Source organism: Thalassophryne amazonica, chromosome 6 (genome assembly GCF_902500255.1).
Source record: "Thalassophryne amazonica chromosome 6, fThaAma1.1, whole genome shotgun sequence".
NCBI lineage: Eukaryota > Metazoa > Chordata > Actinopteri > Batrachoidiformes > Batrachoididae > Thalassophryne > Thalassophryne amazonica.
In genome coordinates this window covers 30,328,377-30,349,584 of record NC_047108.1, presented here as the reverse complement: position 1 = coordinate 30,349,584, position 21,208 = coordinate 30,328,377, and the positions used below count along the sequence as shown (strand labels likewise).

Sequence of the window (21,208 nt, the reverse complement as noted above, 5' to 3'; positions counted from 1 at the left end):
GATGCTCCCTCCAACAGGTGTCTCCACTCCTCAAGAGCCCCCTTCACCGCAAGAAGTTCCCGATTGCCGACGTCATAGTTCCGTTCAGCTGGGGTCAACCTGCGGGAAAAGTAGGCACATGGATGGAGAACCTTGTCGGACTCCCCGCTCTGGGATAGCACGGCTCCTATCCCTGAGTCAGAGGCGTCCATTTCAACTACGAACTGGCGCTTGGGATCGGGCTGCACCAGAACCGGTGCAGTCGAGAACCGGCGTTTCAACTCCCTAAATGCGGCTTTGCACCGATCCGACCAGGTGAAGGGGACTTTTGTGGAGGTCAGGGCTGTCAGGGGGCTAACTACCTGACTGTAGCCCTTGATGAACCTCCGGTATAAATTTGCAAAACCAAGGAACTGTTGTAGTTTCCTACGGTTCGTTGGTTGGGGCCAATCTCTCCGCCGCAACCTTGGCTGGATCAGGGGCGACGGAGTTGGAGGAGATTATGAACCCCAGGAAAGACAAAGAAGTGCGATGGAACTCACACTTCTCGCCCTTCACAAACAGCCGGTTCTCCAGCAACCACTGTAGGACCTGACGTACATGCTTGACATGGGTCTCAGGATCCGGAGAAAAGATGAGTATATCGTCTAGATATACGAAGACAAACCGATGCAGGAAGTCCCGCAAGACGTCATTAACCAATGCTTGGAACGTCGCGGGCGCATTGGTGAGGCCGAACGGCATGACCAGGTACTCAAAGTGACCTAACGGGGTGTTAAATGCCGTCTTCCACTCCTCTCCCTCCCGGATCCGAACCAGGTGATAAGCATTCCTAAGATCCAATTTTGTGAAAATTTGGGCTCCATGCAGGGGCGTGAACACTGAATCCAACAGAGGTAACGGGTATCGGTTGCGAACCATGATCTCGTTCAGCCCTCTGTAATCAATGCATGGACGGAGTCCGCCGTCCTTCTTGCCCACAAAAAAGAAACCAGCACCCATCGGGGAGGTGGAGTTCCGGATCAACCCGGCAGCTAACGAGTCCCGGATGTAGGTCTCCATTGATTCGCGTTCCGGACGTGAGAGGTTGTACAGCCTGCTGGACGGGTACTCAGCGCCCGGTATCAAATCAATGGCACAATCGTACGGACGGTGCGGGGGCAGCGTGAGTGCCAGATCCTTGCTGAAGACGTCAGCAAGGTCGTGGTACTCGGCTGGCACCGCCGCCAGATTGGGGGGGACTAAAACCTCCTCCTTAGCTGTCACACCGGGTGGAACCGAGGATCCTAAACACTCCCGGTGGCAGGTTTCGCGCCACTGAACCACAAACCCAGGCGACCAATCAATCCGGGGATTGTGTTTTAACACCCATGGAAAACCCAAAATCACTCGGGAGGTAGAAGGTGTTACATAAAACACAATCTCCTCCCTGTGATTCCCAGGCACCACCAATGTCACTGGCTGTGTCTGGTGTGTGATTAGTGGAAGAAGGGTGCCATCTCGTGCCCGCACCGACAATGGTGACGGTAAGGCCACTAGAGGGAGCCCAACCTCCTTTGCCCATCTACTATCCAGCAGATTCCCCTCCGACCCCGTGTCCACCAGTGCTGGGGCGTGAAGGGTTAGATCCCCACTCAGGATCGTGACTGGGATACGTGCAGATCGTCGGGGTCTCCCCACGTGGGTGTTGTGACCCACCCTTAACCCAATCTCTAAGGACGAGTGCTGCTGTTTTGACCGTTTGGGGCATTCTCTCTGTGTGTGCTCGGTAGAGCTGCAGAGAAAACACTCTCTACGGATCAGCCTCCTTTGTCTCTGATCTGATCGCTTTTTGGCCCTGCTCATTTCCCTAGCAACGTCAGCAGGGGGAGCTGTCGTCATGTGGAGAGCCCTGGCAGCGGAGCGTGGAGAAGTCGGGTCCCTTTCGGACCCGGGAGGAAGAGGGACGGCTTGTGCCTGACCATGCCCTTCGTCTCGCTCCCGTCGGTGTTCTGTTAATCGGTTGTCTAACCATATAACCAGGTCGATAAGCCCAACTAAATCTCGCGGCTCGTCCTTCGCCACCAGGTGCTCCTTAAGGACCAGAGACAGTCCGTTTACAAAGGCGGCGCGGAGCGCAACAGCATTCCAGCCGGCTCGCGCTGCTGCGCTGCGGAAGTCGACTGCATACTCAGCTGCGCTCCAACGCCCCTGCCGTATCGACAGCAGCACGCTGTCGGAACTCCCTCACAAACTCAGTGTAAACTGTTAGGAGCCGTGAATTCTGCTCCCAAAGCGCCGTAGCCCAGGTGCGTGCCTCTCCTCGAAGCAAATTTATAACGTAAGCCACCCAGCTAGCGTCTGACACGTACACGACGGGACGCTGTGAAAAGACGAGCAAGCACTGCATCAAGAAGTCCGCGCACGTCTCCACACAGCCTCCGTACGGCTCTGGAGGGCTTATGTATGCTTCAGGGGAAGGTGGGGGGGTTCGTTGAACGACCAGCGGAATGTCTGTTTCTGGCACACGGTCAGCAGGAGGAGGTGTTGCAGCAGTGCCCTGAGCATGCGCTTCCACCTGGGCGGTGAGAGCCTCCATCCTACGATTAAGAACACTGCTCTGCTCGGTAACTAAGTCCAACCGAGCGGTAAAGGCGGTTAAGATGTGCTGCAGCTCACCCAACACGCCTCCTGCTGGCGCCTGTGCACCTCGCTCTTCCATTGGCTGTTCAAGCGATGGTTGACGCCCCTCGGGATCCATGACGCTGGCCGAGAAATCCTGTTGTGAAAGTGTCATGACACGGACCCACAACAGGGGGCGTTAATGAACGGACAATGGATAAGCCAAAAGTAACAATTTAATGTTGTGAATCGCATGACGACGTACAGACAATAACAATATGGTGGACTGTCAATTATACACCAGGTGACGTGTGGGCAGGCTCGACGATAGAAGATGCCTGGCAAGAGAAGAGCCGGATCCCACACAGCTTCCACCACCAACGGAGCTGAAGAACACCGGAGCCGCCAAGCCCTGCGCCCCAGGTGGCCGCTGTCTTCAGCAGTCAGACCCGGTACTGCTGGCAGAGAACAGAGACAGTCCTGATGAGTGTGAGTTTGCACACTCAGTAATCCCACAGTCTGTATACAGTTAGGAGGGAAAACCTCCACCTCCAATCACACACTCGTGCAGCTCCTGTCTAACCACTTATCTGTTTGGGGTGTGAAGCGAAGCCATCGCTGATCACACCAAACGCCAATCCCACAGATAAGGCAACACCCACAGGAAAACGGCTGCAAAGAAGTTCAGACTATTAGTCAGTGTTAAGTGCAGCAGAGAATATTACCTGAATGGTAGCTGATTTCTCGGCGGGGAGGTGGAGTTGCAGTCCGGCCTTTATGGTGGTGGTGATGAGTAGTGGATGAGTGACAGCTGGTACGGATGATGAGTGACAGCTGTCACTCCTGGTCGCTCCGACGCCCTCTCGTGCTTGAAGCCCGCACTTCAAGCAGGGCGCCATCTTGTGGTGGTGGGCCAGCAGTACCTCCTCTTCAGCGGCCCACACAACACTTATTTTGATTCAGTGCATTTGTTATGCCTTCTACTGCGTCAACTATTGCCATAGAGGTGGTTCTGTTTGGCCTAAAGCCATACTGGCTTTCATTTATTAATTGATGTTTGCTGATGAAGCTTTCAAGTCTTGCGGAGAATAATTTTTCCATTATTTTTGAGAACTGAGGCAGCAGTGAGATTGGTCTGTAATTGGTGAAGCTGTGTTTATTCCCACTTTTGAATAGTGGGAATACTTTTGCTATTTTAATTTTACTTGGGAAACAACCGGACTGGAATGATAAGTTGCAAACATGGGTGAAAGGACTTACAATATAATCAACAACACGCTTACAAGTGACATGTCAATGCCATGACAATCAGTGGAATATTTACTTGTATAATTGAGAACTATCCTTTTGATTTCTTCTTCATTGGTTGAGGAGAGAAACATTGAGTGAGTATTCTTAATCATTGTTGCATTAAATTGACTTTTGGGTTGGTCTGGAATCTCAGCAGACAGCTCTGGACCAATATTCACAAAGAACTGGTTAAATTTGTTAATGATATTGATCATGCAGTGATTGTCACCACTGATGTTATCAAAATGATTGGGATATTCTGATTTTGTTGATCCCTGTTTAATAATGTCATTCTATATGTCCCATGTTTTCTTTGTGTTTGATTTATTATCAAATAGTTTTTGTTTAAAATACAGCTGTTTAGCAGTTCTAATTATATCTGTTAATTTATTTTTGTAAATTTTATATCTTTGTTCCGCATCTTTAGTTCTAAGCTTAATAAACATTTTGTACAGATTTTGCTTTTTTTTTTTACATGCATTCAATATGCCTTTTGTAAGCCAAGGACTATTTATAGATTTTTTCTTTATACTGTATTCTTTAACTGAACAAAAATTATTATACAGGGAGACAAACGTATGCAGGAAATTGTCATATGCTGTATCAACATCTGTTTCAGAAATGACTGAGCTCCAATCCTGTTCTTTCAAACTGTTGATAAAAGCATTAATGGTTTCATCAGTTCTTATTCGTTTGTAAGTAATCTTCCTTTCCTCATAGCTTTTCTTTAATTCGTAGTCACACAGAGTAAACACGGGCAAGTGATCTGTGATGTCACATATTATTAAACCACTTGTTGCAGGAACACCCATATTATTGGTAAAAATATTATCTATTAATGTATTACTGTGTGAGGTTATCCTGCTTGGTTTGGTTATTGTAGGGAAAAGAGACAAACTGTTGTGTGTGGGGGGGTTTGGCTGGACATTTTGGTGTTGTTTTCTTTTCTTTGCTCTCCAGGTGGTATGCAAACTGGGTTTTTGTCTGTGGAGAAGGTGCTAGCAGAAGAGTCCTTCACCCTCATCGGCATTATTGGCTGCACTTGTGGAGGATGTGCACTTGCAGACCTAATGACTTGCAGCACCTGTGGATGATGCTCACGTGCAAACTTAAAGACTTTCAGCTGAAGCAGATAGTCTAAGCCATGAGTGATTCGAGCAGAATTGCCGGGAACTCGACCTTGTGATGTTCGTTTGTGAGACGCTGAGGACCGCGCCAGGGTTTGACACATCGTGCCTGTGAAGGAGGACGGGTGAGGGACACATGCTGTCAGCACACATCAGAGGTGATGATTGTCTGAATAAGTGTTAACAGTAATTTGGTATTTTGTTACGCAGTATATTTGAACATTGATGAGAATTGTGCAGCTCGCTTCTCACTGCCGTGGCGTACGGAATGATGATCCTCCACCTGTTGTGAGAAACTGCTCATTTACATAAAGCTTAAATTCAGACCTGAATGTGTTGCTGATAGTGTGTGCCTTTGAAGGATATTTGTTGTAGCTGTTGACTTACCTCACCTTTTCCATCCTTCACAGAGTCAGTTTGTCGTATCCACCTGGGGGGTGTTCGGTGGTGAGTCTGGGTCCAGAAGCGTCGGGCTTCGATCCATTTGGGCGCTGGAGAGCGCGCCGTCCTTCACCTCGCCAGACAACCGCACATTTATGTTGTACACAAATTATTGCACTGAAGGGAAATAAATTTGTTTTGTTTTTGGAACCGCTTTATGGTTATTTTAGCGCTGGGTTCAGTCAGACACTGGTCCGCTCCTCAACTCGCGTCTGCACATAACAGTAGTTCCCGGCCATTCTAAAATGGACCCAGCGGCAGAAGCGGTTCCTTTTGCTGAAAGAGTTCAAGAATACTTGGAGAAGATATGGGAGCAATTACGGCCTCTTGCAAATCAAATTAAACAAACAGATGCTCGCATTACGGAGCTTGCAGCACAAGCCGTTCTGCTTCCTGCTGCTCCAGCTGCGGCACTATCGATACCGGTGCAGATAACTCCGTCACCCAAGGGGAGGCGGAGTGCGGTGGATTATTCCGTGGATTTCCAAATTTTTTTCTGCTCAGTCCGGTTGGAATGCCGCAGCTTTGAGAGAAGTGTTTGTGGATGGTTTGAACGATTCATTAAAAGACGAGCTAGCAGTCCGTGACGAACCAAAAGATTTAGATGAGCTAATATCTTTGGCTATTCATCTAGATGATCGGATAAAGGAGCGTGGACGCGAGAGAGGGCGGACATCAGAGCGGGTCTTTTCGTCTCGGGGCTTTCCCCGACACAGATCAGGGGTGCCTCTTCTTCGCCCCACTGAGACTCCTCCGACGGGACCTCTGGCTCCTCTTGCGGATGAGCCCATGCAGCTCGGACGAGCTGAAGCCGCCATATTGCCCTGGTCACATAAGCGTCAAGAAAGATAACAATGACGTATCTCCAAGTGTTCTTAGACAGGCATAATAATGGACACAAAAAAAAAGAAAAGGGGGAAGATCTTTGGTTGTTTAGTTTTGGGCTGTTTTTGTTTTCATGTAAGGGGTTATAAATTGTTTGGGGATTTTGAGGCGATTCAGGTGGAGTGAACGACTGGCAGTTCGGAGCTCGGCTGGACTCAGGTAATCATATGTTTTCATTTTTTGGACTTAGGTAATTTCAGTTTGAGGATTGGGTCGTTTTGTTTTGTTGTTTTTTTATTTCCCTGTTTCCCTAACCCCAACCTCACATGCTCTAAGACCGTTTGTCTTTTGGGTTGTGGGGTGGTGCAGGCTGGTTACGCTGAGCGTATCTCAGAAAACCTCTGCACCTGGGGGGGGGGGGGTTGTCAGGGGCGTTTTTTGGGTTTGGTTGATGCCCGGTTCCACTCCAGCCCCGGTGGGCATTTGACCGTTCGTCATTGGTGTTACCGGGGTGTGGTGCAGCGGGAACGTACCTCAGTCGGAGTGGTGGGCTGATCTGTGCCATTCGCCATTTCAGTAGTTCCACCCCTCCCGATGGGCTGGTGGTATGGTCGGTTTGGGGCACCGGACGTATTCCCGGTTTTCCGCTGCGCTTAGGGGATGGGACTGGGTTAGTTTTTCCTGTTTCCTTCCCCAGCTTGGTAGTTTTGTGCCTTTTGCCAAAATTGAGCTGACGATAGGCTCTGGGAGTGATCTGGGGTCTTTCGAGGTGCTGGGGGGGGTAACAGGGTTTGCCGGTTGTTTTATTTGCCCCCGGGGTGGTTTAATGAAGTCCGCCGGGGGTTGGATTTTTATGTTTCTTGTGTTTCCTTCGAGGTTCCACCTCCAGGGTTGATGGGACGGTCCTCTGGGGGGGAATTGGCTTGTGGGGCCGACTAGCCAGGTGTGGCCGGGTCTGGGGTTCCTGGGTTGTGGGGAGGGTGCCTCCTGGGGTTGATGGTATGGTCCTTTGGGGGGCGCTGTTGCTCCATGTGTACCTGGGGACCTCTGTGGGATTCCGGCTTTGGCTGTTTCTCCTGGAACTGGCGGTAAAGATCTTCTGGGGGGTGTTGGGCTCTGCAATTCGTTCTGGGGGGTTGTTTGTTATTTTTCTTTGTGAATTTATGTTTGTATTGTGTTGTTGGGGCTGTGTTGGGTTGTTGGATTTGGATGTTTTTCTTTTCTTCCCGGGGTTGGATGGGACGGTCCCCTGGAGAGGGTTTGGGTGGGTTTTGTGTTTTTTCTTATATGTTGGGTTGTATATGGGACTCTTCGGGGTTTTTTGCTGATGCCAGCCGGCCTTCCAGCCGCGGTGCCCTGTCCTGCTGTCTGCGGTGGACCTTGGGAGCGTTACGCCGTCTGCTTCCTCACGTGGACCCCGGAGGGAGGTGCTGTTCTCGGGCCTGGTCTGTTTGGTCGCCGGGAGGCTTCCAGTTGATGGGGGGGTACTGTTGTGTGTTGGGGGGTTTGGCTGGACATTTTGGTGTTGTTTTCTTTTCTTTGCTCTCCAGGTGGTATGCAAACTGGGTTTTTGTCTGTGGAGAAGGTGCTGGCAGAAGAGTCCTTCACCCTCATCAGCATTATTGGCTGCACTTGTGGAGGATGTTCACGTGCAGGCCTAATGACTTGCAGCACCTGTGGATGATGCTCACGTGCAAACTTAAAGACTTTCAGCTGAAGCAGATAATGAGATGGCATTCTGCATTTAAGCCATGAGTGATTCGAGCAGAATTGCTGGGAACTTGACCTTGTGACGTTCGTTTGTGAGACGCTGAGGACCGCGCCAGGGTTTGACACATCGTGCCTGTGAAGGAGGACGGGTGAGGGACACATGCTGTCAGCACACATCAGAGGTGATGATTGTCTGAATAAGTGTTAACAGTAATTTGGTATTTTGTTACGCAGTATATTTGAACATTGATGAGAATTGTGCAGCTCGCTTCTCACTGCCGTGGCGTACGGAATGATGATCCTCCACCTGTTGTGAGAAGCTGCTCATTTACATAAAGCTTAAATTCAGACCTGAATGTGTTGCTGATAGTGTGTGCCTTTGAAGGATATTTGTTGTAGCTGTTGCCTTACCTCACCTTTTCCATCCTTCACAGAGTCAGTTTGTCGTATCCACCTGGGGGGTGTTCGGTGGTGAGTCTGGGTCCAGAAGCGTCGGGCTTCGATCCATTTGGGCGCTGGAGAGCACGCCATCCTTCACCTCGCCAGACAACCGCACATTTATGTTGTACACAAATTATTGCACTGAAGGGAAATAAATTTGTTTTGTTTTTGGAACTGCTTTCTGGTTATTTTAGCGCTGGGTTCAGGCAGACGCTGGTCCGCTCCTCAACTCGCGTCTGCACATAACACAAACTGTACATTGTATCAGAAAAATCGTCTATTACTTTCAGTTTGGTAGGGTTCAGCAAGTCAATATTGAAGTCACCGCAAATGAATAACAGTTTTTGACTAAAAGAAGAAAACCTTTCTTCCATAATTGCAGTGAAAGTTTCAATATTTGAACCAGGTGATCGATACACACAACTTACGGCCATATTTTTCCTTTTCCCATTACAGATTTCAATGGTAATACATTACATAATCCCCTCTATTGTGAAAGAAAAATTTGATAAAGTTGTAAAATGTACAGATTTGTGGATAAAAAGTGCTACCCCACCTCCTGATTTGCTTACTCTATTCATACATTTTAGCTTATACTCATCAAGACAAAATGCCATATCTCTATTGTTATTAATCCAGGTTTCGGTAATTGCAGTAACACTAAAAGGAAAATTAAATTTAAGCAAAAACTCTTTGATAGAGCTGAAATTACTGTACATACTTCTACTATTAAAGTGTATTATGGACAGTTTCCCCTCAGAATTTATATTATTGTTAAATTGATCTTGTGTAAAATAGTTACAGTCACCAACCAAGGTAGAAAGACAATTATTATCAGGGTCTATCTCAGGCTGATCAAGTATGCTGCACTCCATGTAATTAAACGTTTCCAGTTCCATTTGTTTGTGTTGGAGAATAGTCTATAATATACTCAAATCCTTGCTGTTTGGTGATGAAGGCATATTTGAAGTTGTCGTATTATTCAAAAAGTCTCAGGACAATGTTAGATTTGTATTACCTTTTCAGCACCATTGTCAGATGTATTTGTCAAAATCCTCCATCTTCCTCACCACCAACACTCTGGCTTCCTCAGGGCTCCCGTTCAGTTTTATGAAGATCTTACAGTTGGAAACCCACGTGTGTTGTATCTTTTTAAGTTTTTTTGAGTTGTCTAGCCTTTCTAGCAATATCAGCATTCCTTTTTGTTAAATGTTCATTGATGAAGACGTTAGTTCCTTTTAGTTTGCGACCTTGTTTTAACAGTGCGACTTTGTTTTTCCGATTGGCAAATCTCAGAATGACAGCTGCTGGTCTCTCGTTATTCCTGGAGGGCAGTTGGTGACAGGCTTCGATGTGCGCCAGGTCCATCTCTATCCCCTTCTCCTGGAGGAACGATGCCACCTGTTGCTCCACTGACCGCTACTCCTCCTCGCTGGGCAGCCCGCTGATAGCGTCGGCAGCCACCGCTCCTGCATATGAGCATGGCTTGATTTTAATTCCAATGATGATCAGGTCATTCATGCGAGTATATTGCTCTAACTCGTCCACACGCCGCTCCAAATCCTCAATGCGCCGATCCTTCTCAGCGCTCTGAATACGTAACAAGTTCACCTGTTCCAACAGAGACAGAAGTTTGGTTTGTTGTTCTCTGACGGCAGTCATTTCCCCGGTCAAAAAGTCGAGGGAAGCTTTTATGTCCTCAAACTCCTCCGGTGACGGGCCTTTTTTTGGTGGCATTTTGATGTGTAGCCACGACAAAGTAACACAAAGAATAAAGCACCAAAGTCACTTTTTTGCTCAGTAGGAGCTCGATAGTAGCTAGCTAGCAGCTAGTTGGCAGGTAGGCTGCTAAATCGGCTCCGTGTAGCAAGCAACCAGTCCATGAAATTATTCTGAAAACCAGACTTTCCCGGACTCAGCGTCCACTCAAGTGATGGAAAGATGGGCATCAGTTGGCAGTGCACACTGACGAGCATACAATGTGCACTGGACAGTCACAGTTAATTTAGCACGCTCACCAAACGGAGCGTCCTGTCTGACAGGAAGTGAATTGTGATGTGGGATGTGGTTGAAGGCTGAGCTGAAGTCCAGGAAGAGCATCCTCACATAGCTCTCCTGGTGCTCTCCAGTTGGCACAGCGCGGTGTGGAGCGCTGTGGTGATAGAGTCCTCTGTGTGGCGGTTTGCCCTGTAGGCAGACTGGTAGGGGTCCAGAGTGGGAGGCAGACAGGCCCTGATGTGCTGAGAGACCAGTCTTTCAAAGCACTTCATGACCACAGGCATAAGTGCAACAGACCTGTAGTCATTTATGCTCTCCACTAGTGACTTCTTTGGGACTGGGATGATGGTGGAAGATTTGAGGCAGAGTGGAATGATAGCCTGCGACAGGGACAGGTTAAAGACGAAGGTGAAAACTCCAGCCAGTTGGTCAGCGCACGCTTTGAGTACCTTGCCAGGTACACCATCGGGGCCGGCTGCCTACCTGGGGTTCACCGCCTTCAGCACACGTCTCACTTCATGTTACTGAAGTGTTAGCATGCTAGTGCTACAGGGTGGTGGGTGTGGAGTTGCTGCTGATCTGTCTGCTTCAAAGCGGGCAGAGAAGTGGTTCAGCTCCTCTGCCAGTGAGGCGTCAGACCTAGCATTTCCTGGGTTGCTGCTTTTGTAGTTGGTTATATGATTTATTGAAATAAATAAATGGTAAATGGACTGCATTTATATAGCGCTTTTCCATCTGAATCAGACGCTCAAAGCGCTTTACAATTATGCCTCACATTCACCCCGATGTCAGGGTGCTGCCATACAAGGCGCTCACTACACACCGGGAGCAATGGGGGATTAAAGGTCTTGCCCAAGGGCCCTTAGTGATTTTCCAGTCAGGTGGGGATTTGAACCCATGATCTTCTGGACTCAAGACCAACACCTTAGCCACTAGACCATCACCTCCTCCTCCTTATTCCCTGCCACATCGTTCTGCGGTCATTCACAGCGAAGTGGTCCTCCGCTGACCTGGCCACGCTGTACAGGGCCCTGTCCCCTGATTTAAAGGCGGTGTTGTGGCTTTTTAATAGGGACTGGACAATGCTGTTCAACCAGGGCTTCTGGTTCGGAAAAACCCTAACCCTTTTGTTGACGGTGACAGTGTCAACACAGTTCTTAATGTAAGAGAGTACAGTGTCAGTGTACTCCTGCAGGTTGTGGCTGGAAAATAAATCCCATACAGTTCATGAGAAGCAGTCCTGTAGCTGGGAGAGCGCTCCCTCAGGCCAGGTTAGGATTGTCTTTCGTTGTGGCTTTGTTCGCCTCAGCAGGGGGGTGTATGTGGGGGTGAGGGATTGGCAGCGACGGTCTGATCCAGTGAGATGGGGGAGGGGAGTGACTTTGTACGCATGTTTTATGTTTGAGTAAACATGGTCTAAAGTATTTTCCCCTCTGGTGGCACACTTCACATACTGTACGAACTTAGGGAGCACAGTCTTTAAACATGCTTGGTTGAAGTCACCAACAACAATGCAAACGCCATCCGGGTGGGCCAGCTGCTGTTTATTTACACAGGCAAGCAAGAGGCTAAGGGCCGTGCTAACGTTAGCATCGGGTGGGATGTAAACAGCAAACACAATGACTACTGTGAACTCTCTTGGGAGATAAAAAGGTCTGCACGAGACTGCCAGCACCTCTAAATCAGGAGAACAGTGAGAGTCAATGATCCTGCTGCTACAGCACCACTCGCAGTTCACATAAACACAGAGCCCCCCACCTCTGCTCTTACCCGAATCACTGGTTCTGTCCTGCCGGTGTAGCATGCGGCCTGGTAGCTCGACTGCAGCGTCGGGGATCAGCAGGTGAAGCCACGTCTCTGTGATGAAAATAATGCTGCAGTTCTGGACAAAGCTGTTTGTCGCCATCTGTAGCTCCAATTCGTCCATTTTGTGTGATGGATCTAGCATTTGAGAGGAAGAGGCTCGGTAATGCTGGCCTGTGAGGTTGTTTGCGTAGCCTAGCATTGAAGCTGGACCGACATCCTCGCTTCTGCTTCCTGTCTCTGCGCCACCTTCTCCACCTGCTGGGCAGGCCGGTAATCCACGGAGAGCCCGGTGTTCTCGCTGTGTCCTCCGGGATGTTGTGGTACTGGTGGAATTCGCTCGTAACCTACAATTTGTACCTCAGACCGAGGTCAATAAGGTTCTGACAGCTGAAGCTGTGGGTCGCTTTACAAAACTCGAAGAATATAAGCGAAAAAAGTAACAAAAACAATCACCAAATTGGAGAGCTAAAAGCCGCTGCAGCCGTGCGTGCTGCCATCTTGAGGTTAAATCCATCTTACCCTAAATCTGTAGGAACCCTGTACCTTTACTTTCATTATTGCTCAGTATTTTTATACAAGTACAAAGACTTTTATTCTACCTTTTGAGAATCCAGTCCTAGTTTAGCTGCTGTAATTCTTCTTGTGGCAGTATTTGTTGTGATTAAAGCTGTTATTAATAATAATCTGCATTCTCATATTGTAAAGCTGCTCCTTTCTGGAGGTGATGGATCAAATCACCAGTCATTAAACTGTGTGATTATTATTATTTTGTCTGACAGTCGTGTATCATCAGCTGGTCTTTCTCAGGTTTCTATTTTCACCAACCATTTATTGGTTTTGATTTAAGTTTCTCTTTAGTTTGTGTAAGAATTTAAGGGCCAAGAGTGTGATATGTTTTTGAGACTGTAATCCCCACTGAGGAATTCTTGTCATTATCAGGTCTTTCAAAACAAATGACTTCAGTTGAACATCATTTTATTACCTCTGCCAGCCAACAGATCTGGGGTAGAGGTTATGTGAATGCCTTTGTATTTGACTGTTAATGCAAGTACTCCATGATACTTGATTGGAGTGAACATCTTTGTGTAGGGAGACATTGATTCAAGGACTCATTGACAAACTTACTCATTAGTTTTTTAGCTATGAATTAAGAAGTATACAAAATGGCATTTTTACTTGGATTCAGTCAGAAAGTCCAACTTTCCATGGCCAGAAAGCCCCCCCAAAGGATTGTCTATCAAACATCAGAGTACCCCCCCCCACACACACACAAGAAAATCAAGATGTGCCAACCTTGATGACATCAGCCCTGTGGACCTTGGTCCAAGCAGCTAAAAACAGATGATAGAGTTTGACAGTGATGTGTATATAAACGTCCTTGGATTAGGGGACAGCTGATATCATTTTCAGGCAGGTTCAGGCCTGATTCAAAATCTTTTTGATCTTTAGTTGGCCTTTTGAGAGAGAAATAGCTTAGATCTCTTTGGGAACAAAGAACTGGCCTTGTGTTGGTTGGTGGAAGTAATACCTTTTGGCAGTATTGAGGCTCAGCACAGTACGTAAGTTAAGCCCTGGTCCCACCAAATAATGAAGGATGAATAATGAGCCACGTAGCATGTTTTTTTTTTTTTTGGTACGCGTCCAGTTATTCAACAATCGTGGGAGAATAGTGGCTCTGAGAGGCTCTTAAAGGCAGAATATTCAGCTAACGAGGCTCATCTCTGATCATGGCGTTAATTTCAAGAAGTTCAAAATTGAACAACAACAGTGTGGGGCAGTTTGTGTGTGAGTTATTACAATGACAAATGAAGATTTTAGAGGCGTGTTTGTAGTGAGGACGAGGCTGTTAAAACCCCATTATCCAAGAACTTGGCGGCTATGAGGACAGGACAGGCTATTTTGAACAGGCTATTTTGGCTCAGCCCTCTTGCGCATTACAGTCCCACCTGCTTTGTGTGCTGGACACTGTATATAAAATAATTATTTAGTGGCAGATTAATCATTTTCTGTCACAGTTGGGCAGTTGAAAACACCTCTAATTGCTTCTGGAATCACAGCGGACCGTTTCATCTGGACTGTTTTTTTTCTCTGTCTCTCTCGTGTGCTGAGTTGGAGAACATATTTGGAACAGCATAAAATGTAATTATTTGTAATGTTTATATTGTAACCGCTTGGTAAAACAGTTGCGTGTTCATTCCATCTTTATAAGCAGCTGTAAAAATATGTTTATGATAGATTTATTATTTGGTTATAAAGTATCAGATGAGCTCGGCTCTGTGCCATGCTGATGCAATGACTCGCACTCAAGATGAGCATTTACACAGAACGCGAGCTCGCAAAAGAGCCATTTTGCAGACACGACCACAAAGTTAAAAGTTGGATCAAGCCTGGTAAAACAGTTGCATGTTCATTCCAGCTGTAAAGTATGTTTATGATAGATTTAACATCTTGTTATAATGGATCAGATGAGGCGCACTCTGTGCGCGCTGACGCAATGACTCGCGCTGAAGACAAGCATTTACGCAGAACGCGAGCTCGCAAAAGAGCGTTTCGCAGACACTAATGGATGAACACAAAGTTAAAAGTTGGATCATGGTGTCAAAATGACTGTACGCCATGGAAGAAATAAATCCAGCGAGAAGAAGCGCAGAGGCAACTGTCCAGAAACCAGTGGTTCGGTTCTAGCTGGTCTGTGGTTGTTTTGTGTTGTGGTTTTTTTTTCCAGGGGGGGTGATCCACAGCGGCCACCTCATTGTGGTGTCTTTTTTTTTTTTTTTTTGGTCACAGACAGTTGGGTGAACTGCTGCATTTAATGACTCTGGAACACAGGTGAACTGCAGCCTGGCGCACGGCTGCGCACACTGGCCGGACTGTACAGGACCGCCTTTTTCTGGACTGCATTTAAAAAATGTGACAACATCTTGAATGGATGCTGTGAATTGAAAACATACACTTGGGTTGGCCAAACCCATGCTTAAACGTGCACCAACGTTGCATTACATGGTGCTACATGGATCATATGTGGCTTGACGTGGATCATATGCGGCGACACGAGCCATTCAAGGCTGGAAGGGCTCAAATAACAGGTCGGTCGTGGCTCACTGGAGGCTGATACCTGGCACATGTGAGGTACAGAGAGGCACATAGAAGTGCCTTAGTAAGGATACATGATAGCTTAAAACGTGGATCATTCTTCAAATAATCGCTGACACACCCATGCGTGGCTCATTATTCATGGCTTATTATTCGGTGGGACAGAGGCTTTATACTTTACAACACAGTTTGGTTAAATTTGATGCTTCACCTTCATCTTTTGTCTTGCTTTTGTTTTCAGGTCAAAAGCACATTCCATTGCCTTCTCCTGAGTCACCTCAAGGCCCTGGGGTAAGAACACTTGTCAAGTCCTACAACAGTTTTGATGATATAAGCTCAAGACCTTTAATAGCTCAGTTATAGTACCATTAAACAAAAGAGGTTTGTCTGAGGTCCTAATCCAGGACAAAAATCATTTCTAAACTAGAAACCTTTTCCACATTTTTTATTGGCATTCCAAAAAAACATGACCAGTCTAACTTGCAACATCACTGCTGGCTGTTGCTTACATATGTGTCAGTAATCCAAGTCAGTGACCCAGAGACTCAGAAACAGACCTCAGGCACTGTCGCACCGAAATAGAATGCAGCCACTCTTCATGTAATTAATCACAGCTGTGATTGATGATACGTCAAGGTGTGTGCTGCGAAAAGGTCGACTGCAAGCGGACTCATTTCAGTCTGTGACGTTGTCACTCAGTCCATGCAGACGCATGACTCAGGCCTGCCTGTATTCTGTGTTACTGCAGCCTTATACCGAAACACATAATGTACGCATAGATGAAGAGGAAAACACTCTCCAAATGTTTGGATTTTGGTGTCTTTTTAAGGGATTGTACACTGCAAATGAGCAGTTAATTAAATTAGAGTGCTAGAAGGGCTTCATTAGTGTGCATGTTGTGCCTTCATTAACACCAAGTCCCAAAACAAAAATCTCTTGTCATGTCAAATGTTTTTTTGAATTATTATTCCTGACTCTGTGCCTGTGCACAATTTCACCACAAAATGTAATCATTTTTCAAGCCTTTACACCAAGTTAATAAAATGAATTCATTATCTGAGTAATTTTTTTTTAAATTAAGCATTCCATGTGTTATTTTGTCCCATTCCTTCTGAAAACACTTCTCAGGGTGTGTAACAGTACAGGGTCAGCATAGTTACATTTTTCATTTCAAAATTGTCCACACATTCTCTAAGGGGACAGATCAGGACTGCAGGCAGGCCAGTCCATGAACCATACCTTCTTCCTCCACAGCCATGCCTTTGTAATGTGTGCAGAATGTGATTTTGCATTGTCTTGTTGTCCCTGGAAAGATGTTGTCTTGAAGGCAGCATATATTACACTAATATCTGAAAGCACTTTTCTGCATCATTGATGCTGCCATCACAGAAGTGTAAATTACCTTTGCCAACGGCACTGACACAACCCCATGCCATGACATCTTTTGGACTTGTTGCTGGATGGTCTTTTTCATCTTTTGTTCAGAACACATGCCACGACAGTACATATCTCTGAGCCCACCGACAAGGTTAACATAAGGCTTCTTTATGTTTTAAGTGACATTTGTGAATGTAACGCCATATTATAGTGCTTAATAAAGGTTTTCCATAGTAATCCCTTGGCCATGTGCTTATATCAGCTATTGATGAATGCAATTACAGGTGTTCAGCCTAAGGTTACACCCTTGTCCTTAACACTGAAATTCAGAAATTTATGAAGAATTTTATCTAGCATTTACAGTATTTTATCATTCCACTGCTGTGATCACACACGCACATTGATTTCTCTTTCGGAATGCTGTTTTCATTTTTTTTTTCCCTTTGTCTCTGCTGCCATGATAAATACACATTTCAGACATTATGTGTATACTTGACTATTCATGAGGTGTTTTGCATTGAACATTTGTGGTTGAATGTGGGTGTCTAGAGAGCAGATTATGAAGCATATCCATTTGCACACAATTCAAAGTGGTGTGTGACTTAAAAAGACAACTTTGCTTTTGTTTGTACATATAGCTTTAGCATGAATCCCACCCAATGTTTTATAAATGAAGCCCCAGGTGTTTTGACCTATGTTAGAAAAGGTTTTTCTTTTTAGAACACTCCATTTACCAGCATGGTTAAAAACAGATAAGTCTGTATGGCAGTTAAAACGTATATAATCAATGCCTGTATAATAGTTCTATGGATTAATTGGTTCGACCAGCTGGGTGTGCATCAGAGATTTTTATTGTTCACATTATTCTGGTGAATCACTTGATCATTTCTGCTCCAGGTTTGACCCAGCTCAGATTTGGTTAATGATCATTTTCAGCTGACTTAAGTCTAAGTCTGTTTTTTTGTTTTTGTTTTTTATTTCAAAAAATTAATCCTTAGGGTTCCTTGGATCAGCATTACATCTGGTGTTAATGTTGCCTCAAAAAAAAAAAAAAGCTTTGAGTGTGGACATACTTTCTGTTGTCTTATCAAAAGAAACATTGGATTTCAGTTAACAGCTGACCCGCAGTGATTCCGGCCTACATGACGAGGCCTGGAAATGTCTTTAGCTCTGCTCTCTCCACACGCCTGCCTTTCCATGTTTTATATAGAAGCATCATAAATCTTGACTAACCTGCAGTCATACTGTGTCTGGGTGTCGACAGAGAGTCTGTCATTTTTAGAAACTATCCACTGAATTTAGGCAGTTCAGGAAAAAAATTAAAAAGCATTTGCCCCAGATCTCTTAACGTGAGTAAAAAAGCATATTTATTGATTACAGACATTTAATCAGTTTTTTTTTTTATTTGAATAATCATTTATTGATTGCTTATGACAAAGAGGGCGGACAGTGCAACAATTTATTGATCGTTGGTCATCAGCAGTGGTGGGCACAGCTAACCAAAAAGTTAGCTTCAATAACAGCTAATCAGCTAATTGAAAAGTTATCTTTTATAAAGCTAAAATGATAAACCACCCAAAAATTTATTGGAAGCTACAGCTAACCGATAACTTTCAGTATTGTCTCCAGTACACTTGCAACAACTTCTGTCTTTGTGCGCCCTGCCCATTGCTGGAAGTTCCTGTTTACTACATATTTTGCAGCAGTGAAGCAGCTGAGAGGAGCTAAGCTCAACTCTACACACAAAACAAGCCATTATTCCTTAACAGAATACAGCCGTGCCAGCGTGAGGCAGAGGTCTTGCAAAATAAAGCAGTTTTGACTTATGGTTTTGATTTTTTTTTTAAATGACTCCATTAATGTCAATTCTGTAATTTCTACAAAGTTAAAATATAACACAGCTTTTAATTTTAAATAATGCACTCATTCTGAAGTTTTGTAACAAACATAGACAGATGCCAAAAGGATTATGGGTAAATGAGCCTCCGCTAACACTGATTGGTTGACTCATTCATTCTCTGTAAAAACCAACACGTTAATGTGATGTGACGTGTGTGTTGGTATTTACATATAAATGTGCTTTTGTAAAATATGCCATTTTATTCATATGTAAAAAAAAAAAAGCCATTTGCAAAAGCCAAAAGTCAAGTTGTGTGTCAGGGTCAAACACCTATAGACACTAAAGAAAGAATGGACACGGGATGCAGCAAATCTTTTTTGCCAGCTTTGCAAAGGGAAGAGTAGTCTCAGAACACACAGTCTCCACCTCTCTCTCTTTGACTCTCTCTCTCCTCAGCATCTTTTATTCACTCAAAAAAACGTGATGTACAAGCAGGGCATGATTGTATAGTTATTGGTTAAAGGCTCACATGCGTCATACAACTTGTCAGTTAACTTGAGTAGAGGCACACGCAAATCATCCTGTGCAGCTGTTGAGCAAAGATCAATTAAAATCCTTTCTTTAGGATTTCTTTTGACTGCTGGCTTAAACTCCCTTCTACTCCCATCAAACATCCTGTCTTCAGGCAGGATGTGAAGCCGACTGGTGCTCATCATTTCTGTTGTTTACAGACTTCCCACGGGAACTTTCCTCATTGCAGGTCTCAGCGGTCAGCACGGACGTGTAACACAGCACAGTACAGAAATATAAGCATAAAATAATGAAATGCTGAACAAGTGATAATATATAATGCTGAACAAATGATAACTGTAGGAACATAATTTCCATGGTATTAAGAGCATAATTTCTCAGACCTTATATTTTTTCAACTGTCTGATATAACCGGGGTCAAAATGCATAGAACTCTGCCATCTACTGGCACCCAGACGCTCAGACCCTTACCCATAATCCTTTGCGTACCACTTTTTTTTTTTTTTTTTGCGTGCCAGAGAGTTGCTGCTGTTTAAATAACAGAATCCACGATGACAATTGGAAATGAACGTTATACAACCAAAATGTACATTTTTATTTCTTGAGCTGCTGCAAGATGCTGCAACAACTCTAAGTTGCGCAAAGGATTATGGGCTATCTCAATACTTAGGGTGAATACTGCCATGAACACTACTGGCAAGTAGATGGCAGTAGAGACCGTGAAAACTTGCCAAAACAAATATTCCAAATTATCTGTGTGCTACGTTTAATCTGCGTGGAGAAGCAACCCGAGCTTCTTCTGGCATTTTTCCATAAAATAAACACAATAACAACGTCTATAAATCCAGAGAATATATTCTCACGAGAGTTTTAGGCACAATATACAAAGAGTTTAATGCTGTTGTCCGTGTGGAGCCTGATTAGAGTGTCTCAAATGCATTTCTCCTGTCGTGACTGTACTGAGATTACCCATAATGCACCTGGAGTCCTGGACACATCATGTCCACACTAAAACCTTCAAAATTAGTGCAATACTTTAAAACTAGAACATATAGCTGATGTTTTCACTTTATAAAACTTCACAAGTGACGTTAATTTAAATATGTCCGAAATTAGTTTTGTTAATATTTGAACCACAAGTTAAAACTGTATGCCTCTGGATGACTTGGGTGATATTGCCAGTGAGTTAGTATGGTGTCAAGAGCAATTATCTTGTGACCAGCTCTTCTCTGATTGCAGGGGATAGAGCAGTTTCTCCTGAAACCAGCTCTCTTCTGTTTACAGAGATCAGGCCTGTTTATCTGCTACAAAACATTAGTAAGCACTAAAATCTTTGATATCAGACTTAACAAATGCTTTTAACTGATTAAGATTTATTCCCTTCACCTACAAAAACATTTTAGCGATCTAAAAATTATCAGACCAAAATTTATCCAAAGTTAATTGGTCCGATGATGGTTTTTAAAGTTATCTGAAAAGCTAATCCGATAATGAAAACATTAGCTTCGATAATTAGTGGTTAGCCGATTAGCGGAACTGTAGTCACCACTGGTCATTAGGCAATGTGAAAATCATGACTAAAACCTGGAAAATGGGTTGGCAGTGATTGTGGACACTGCATGTACAGTGGACACTGGGGCACAGAAGCCAGCGCTGTTAAGGTGTTAAAGGGTGTAGGAGGTATGTTGGGTTGTTTGTTGTCCAGGAGATGGGGGATGTGGAGATAGATTGGGGTTTTTTTTGTTGGGGGGTGTTTATAAGAGTAGGTCTCTGGATGAGTGTTTGTGTGTGTGTGTGTGTGTGTGTGTGTGTGCGTGTGCGTGCGTGCGTGCGTATTAATGGATGTTTGCAGTACGTACGGCCCAGGGGATGAAGCTATTTGTCATCCTGCTGGTGTGGGACTTTGTTGACCTGTAGCGTCTCCAGGAGGACAACCTGTCAAACAGGGTGGGCAAGGTATGTGGGGTCTCCTGAAATGGCCTTGGTTCTCCTCAGGCAGCAGGATGTGGCGATGGTTTGCACGCTGGGCAGAGGGCAGCCAATGATCTTTTGGACAGTGTTTATGACCCTCTGCACCACCTTCCTGTCTTCGGCAGTGGAGCCTGCATACCACACACCCAAACAGCACGCTCTCTGCCAAGGAGTGATA

The 21,208-nt window shown here is 45.3% G+C and overlaps 1 protein-coding gene across 1 annotated transcript in view; it reads left to right on the top strand.

The window, feature by feature from the left end:
• The window catches only part of nphp4 (nephronophthisis 4), an 804,312-nt gene that overhangs the window by 410,873 nt on the left and 372,231 nt on the right, over positions 1-21,208 (top strand). Inside the window, exon 11 of the mRNA XM_034171910.1 lies at positions 15,553-15,602. Within this exon, the coding sequence (XP_034027801.1) occupies positions 15,553-15,602 (50 nt within the window). The remainder of the gene's footprint in view (positions 1-15,552; positions 15,603-21,208) is intronic.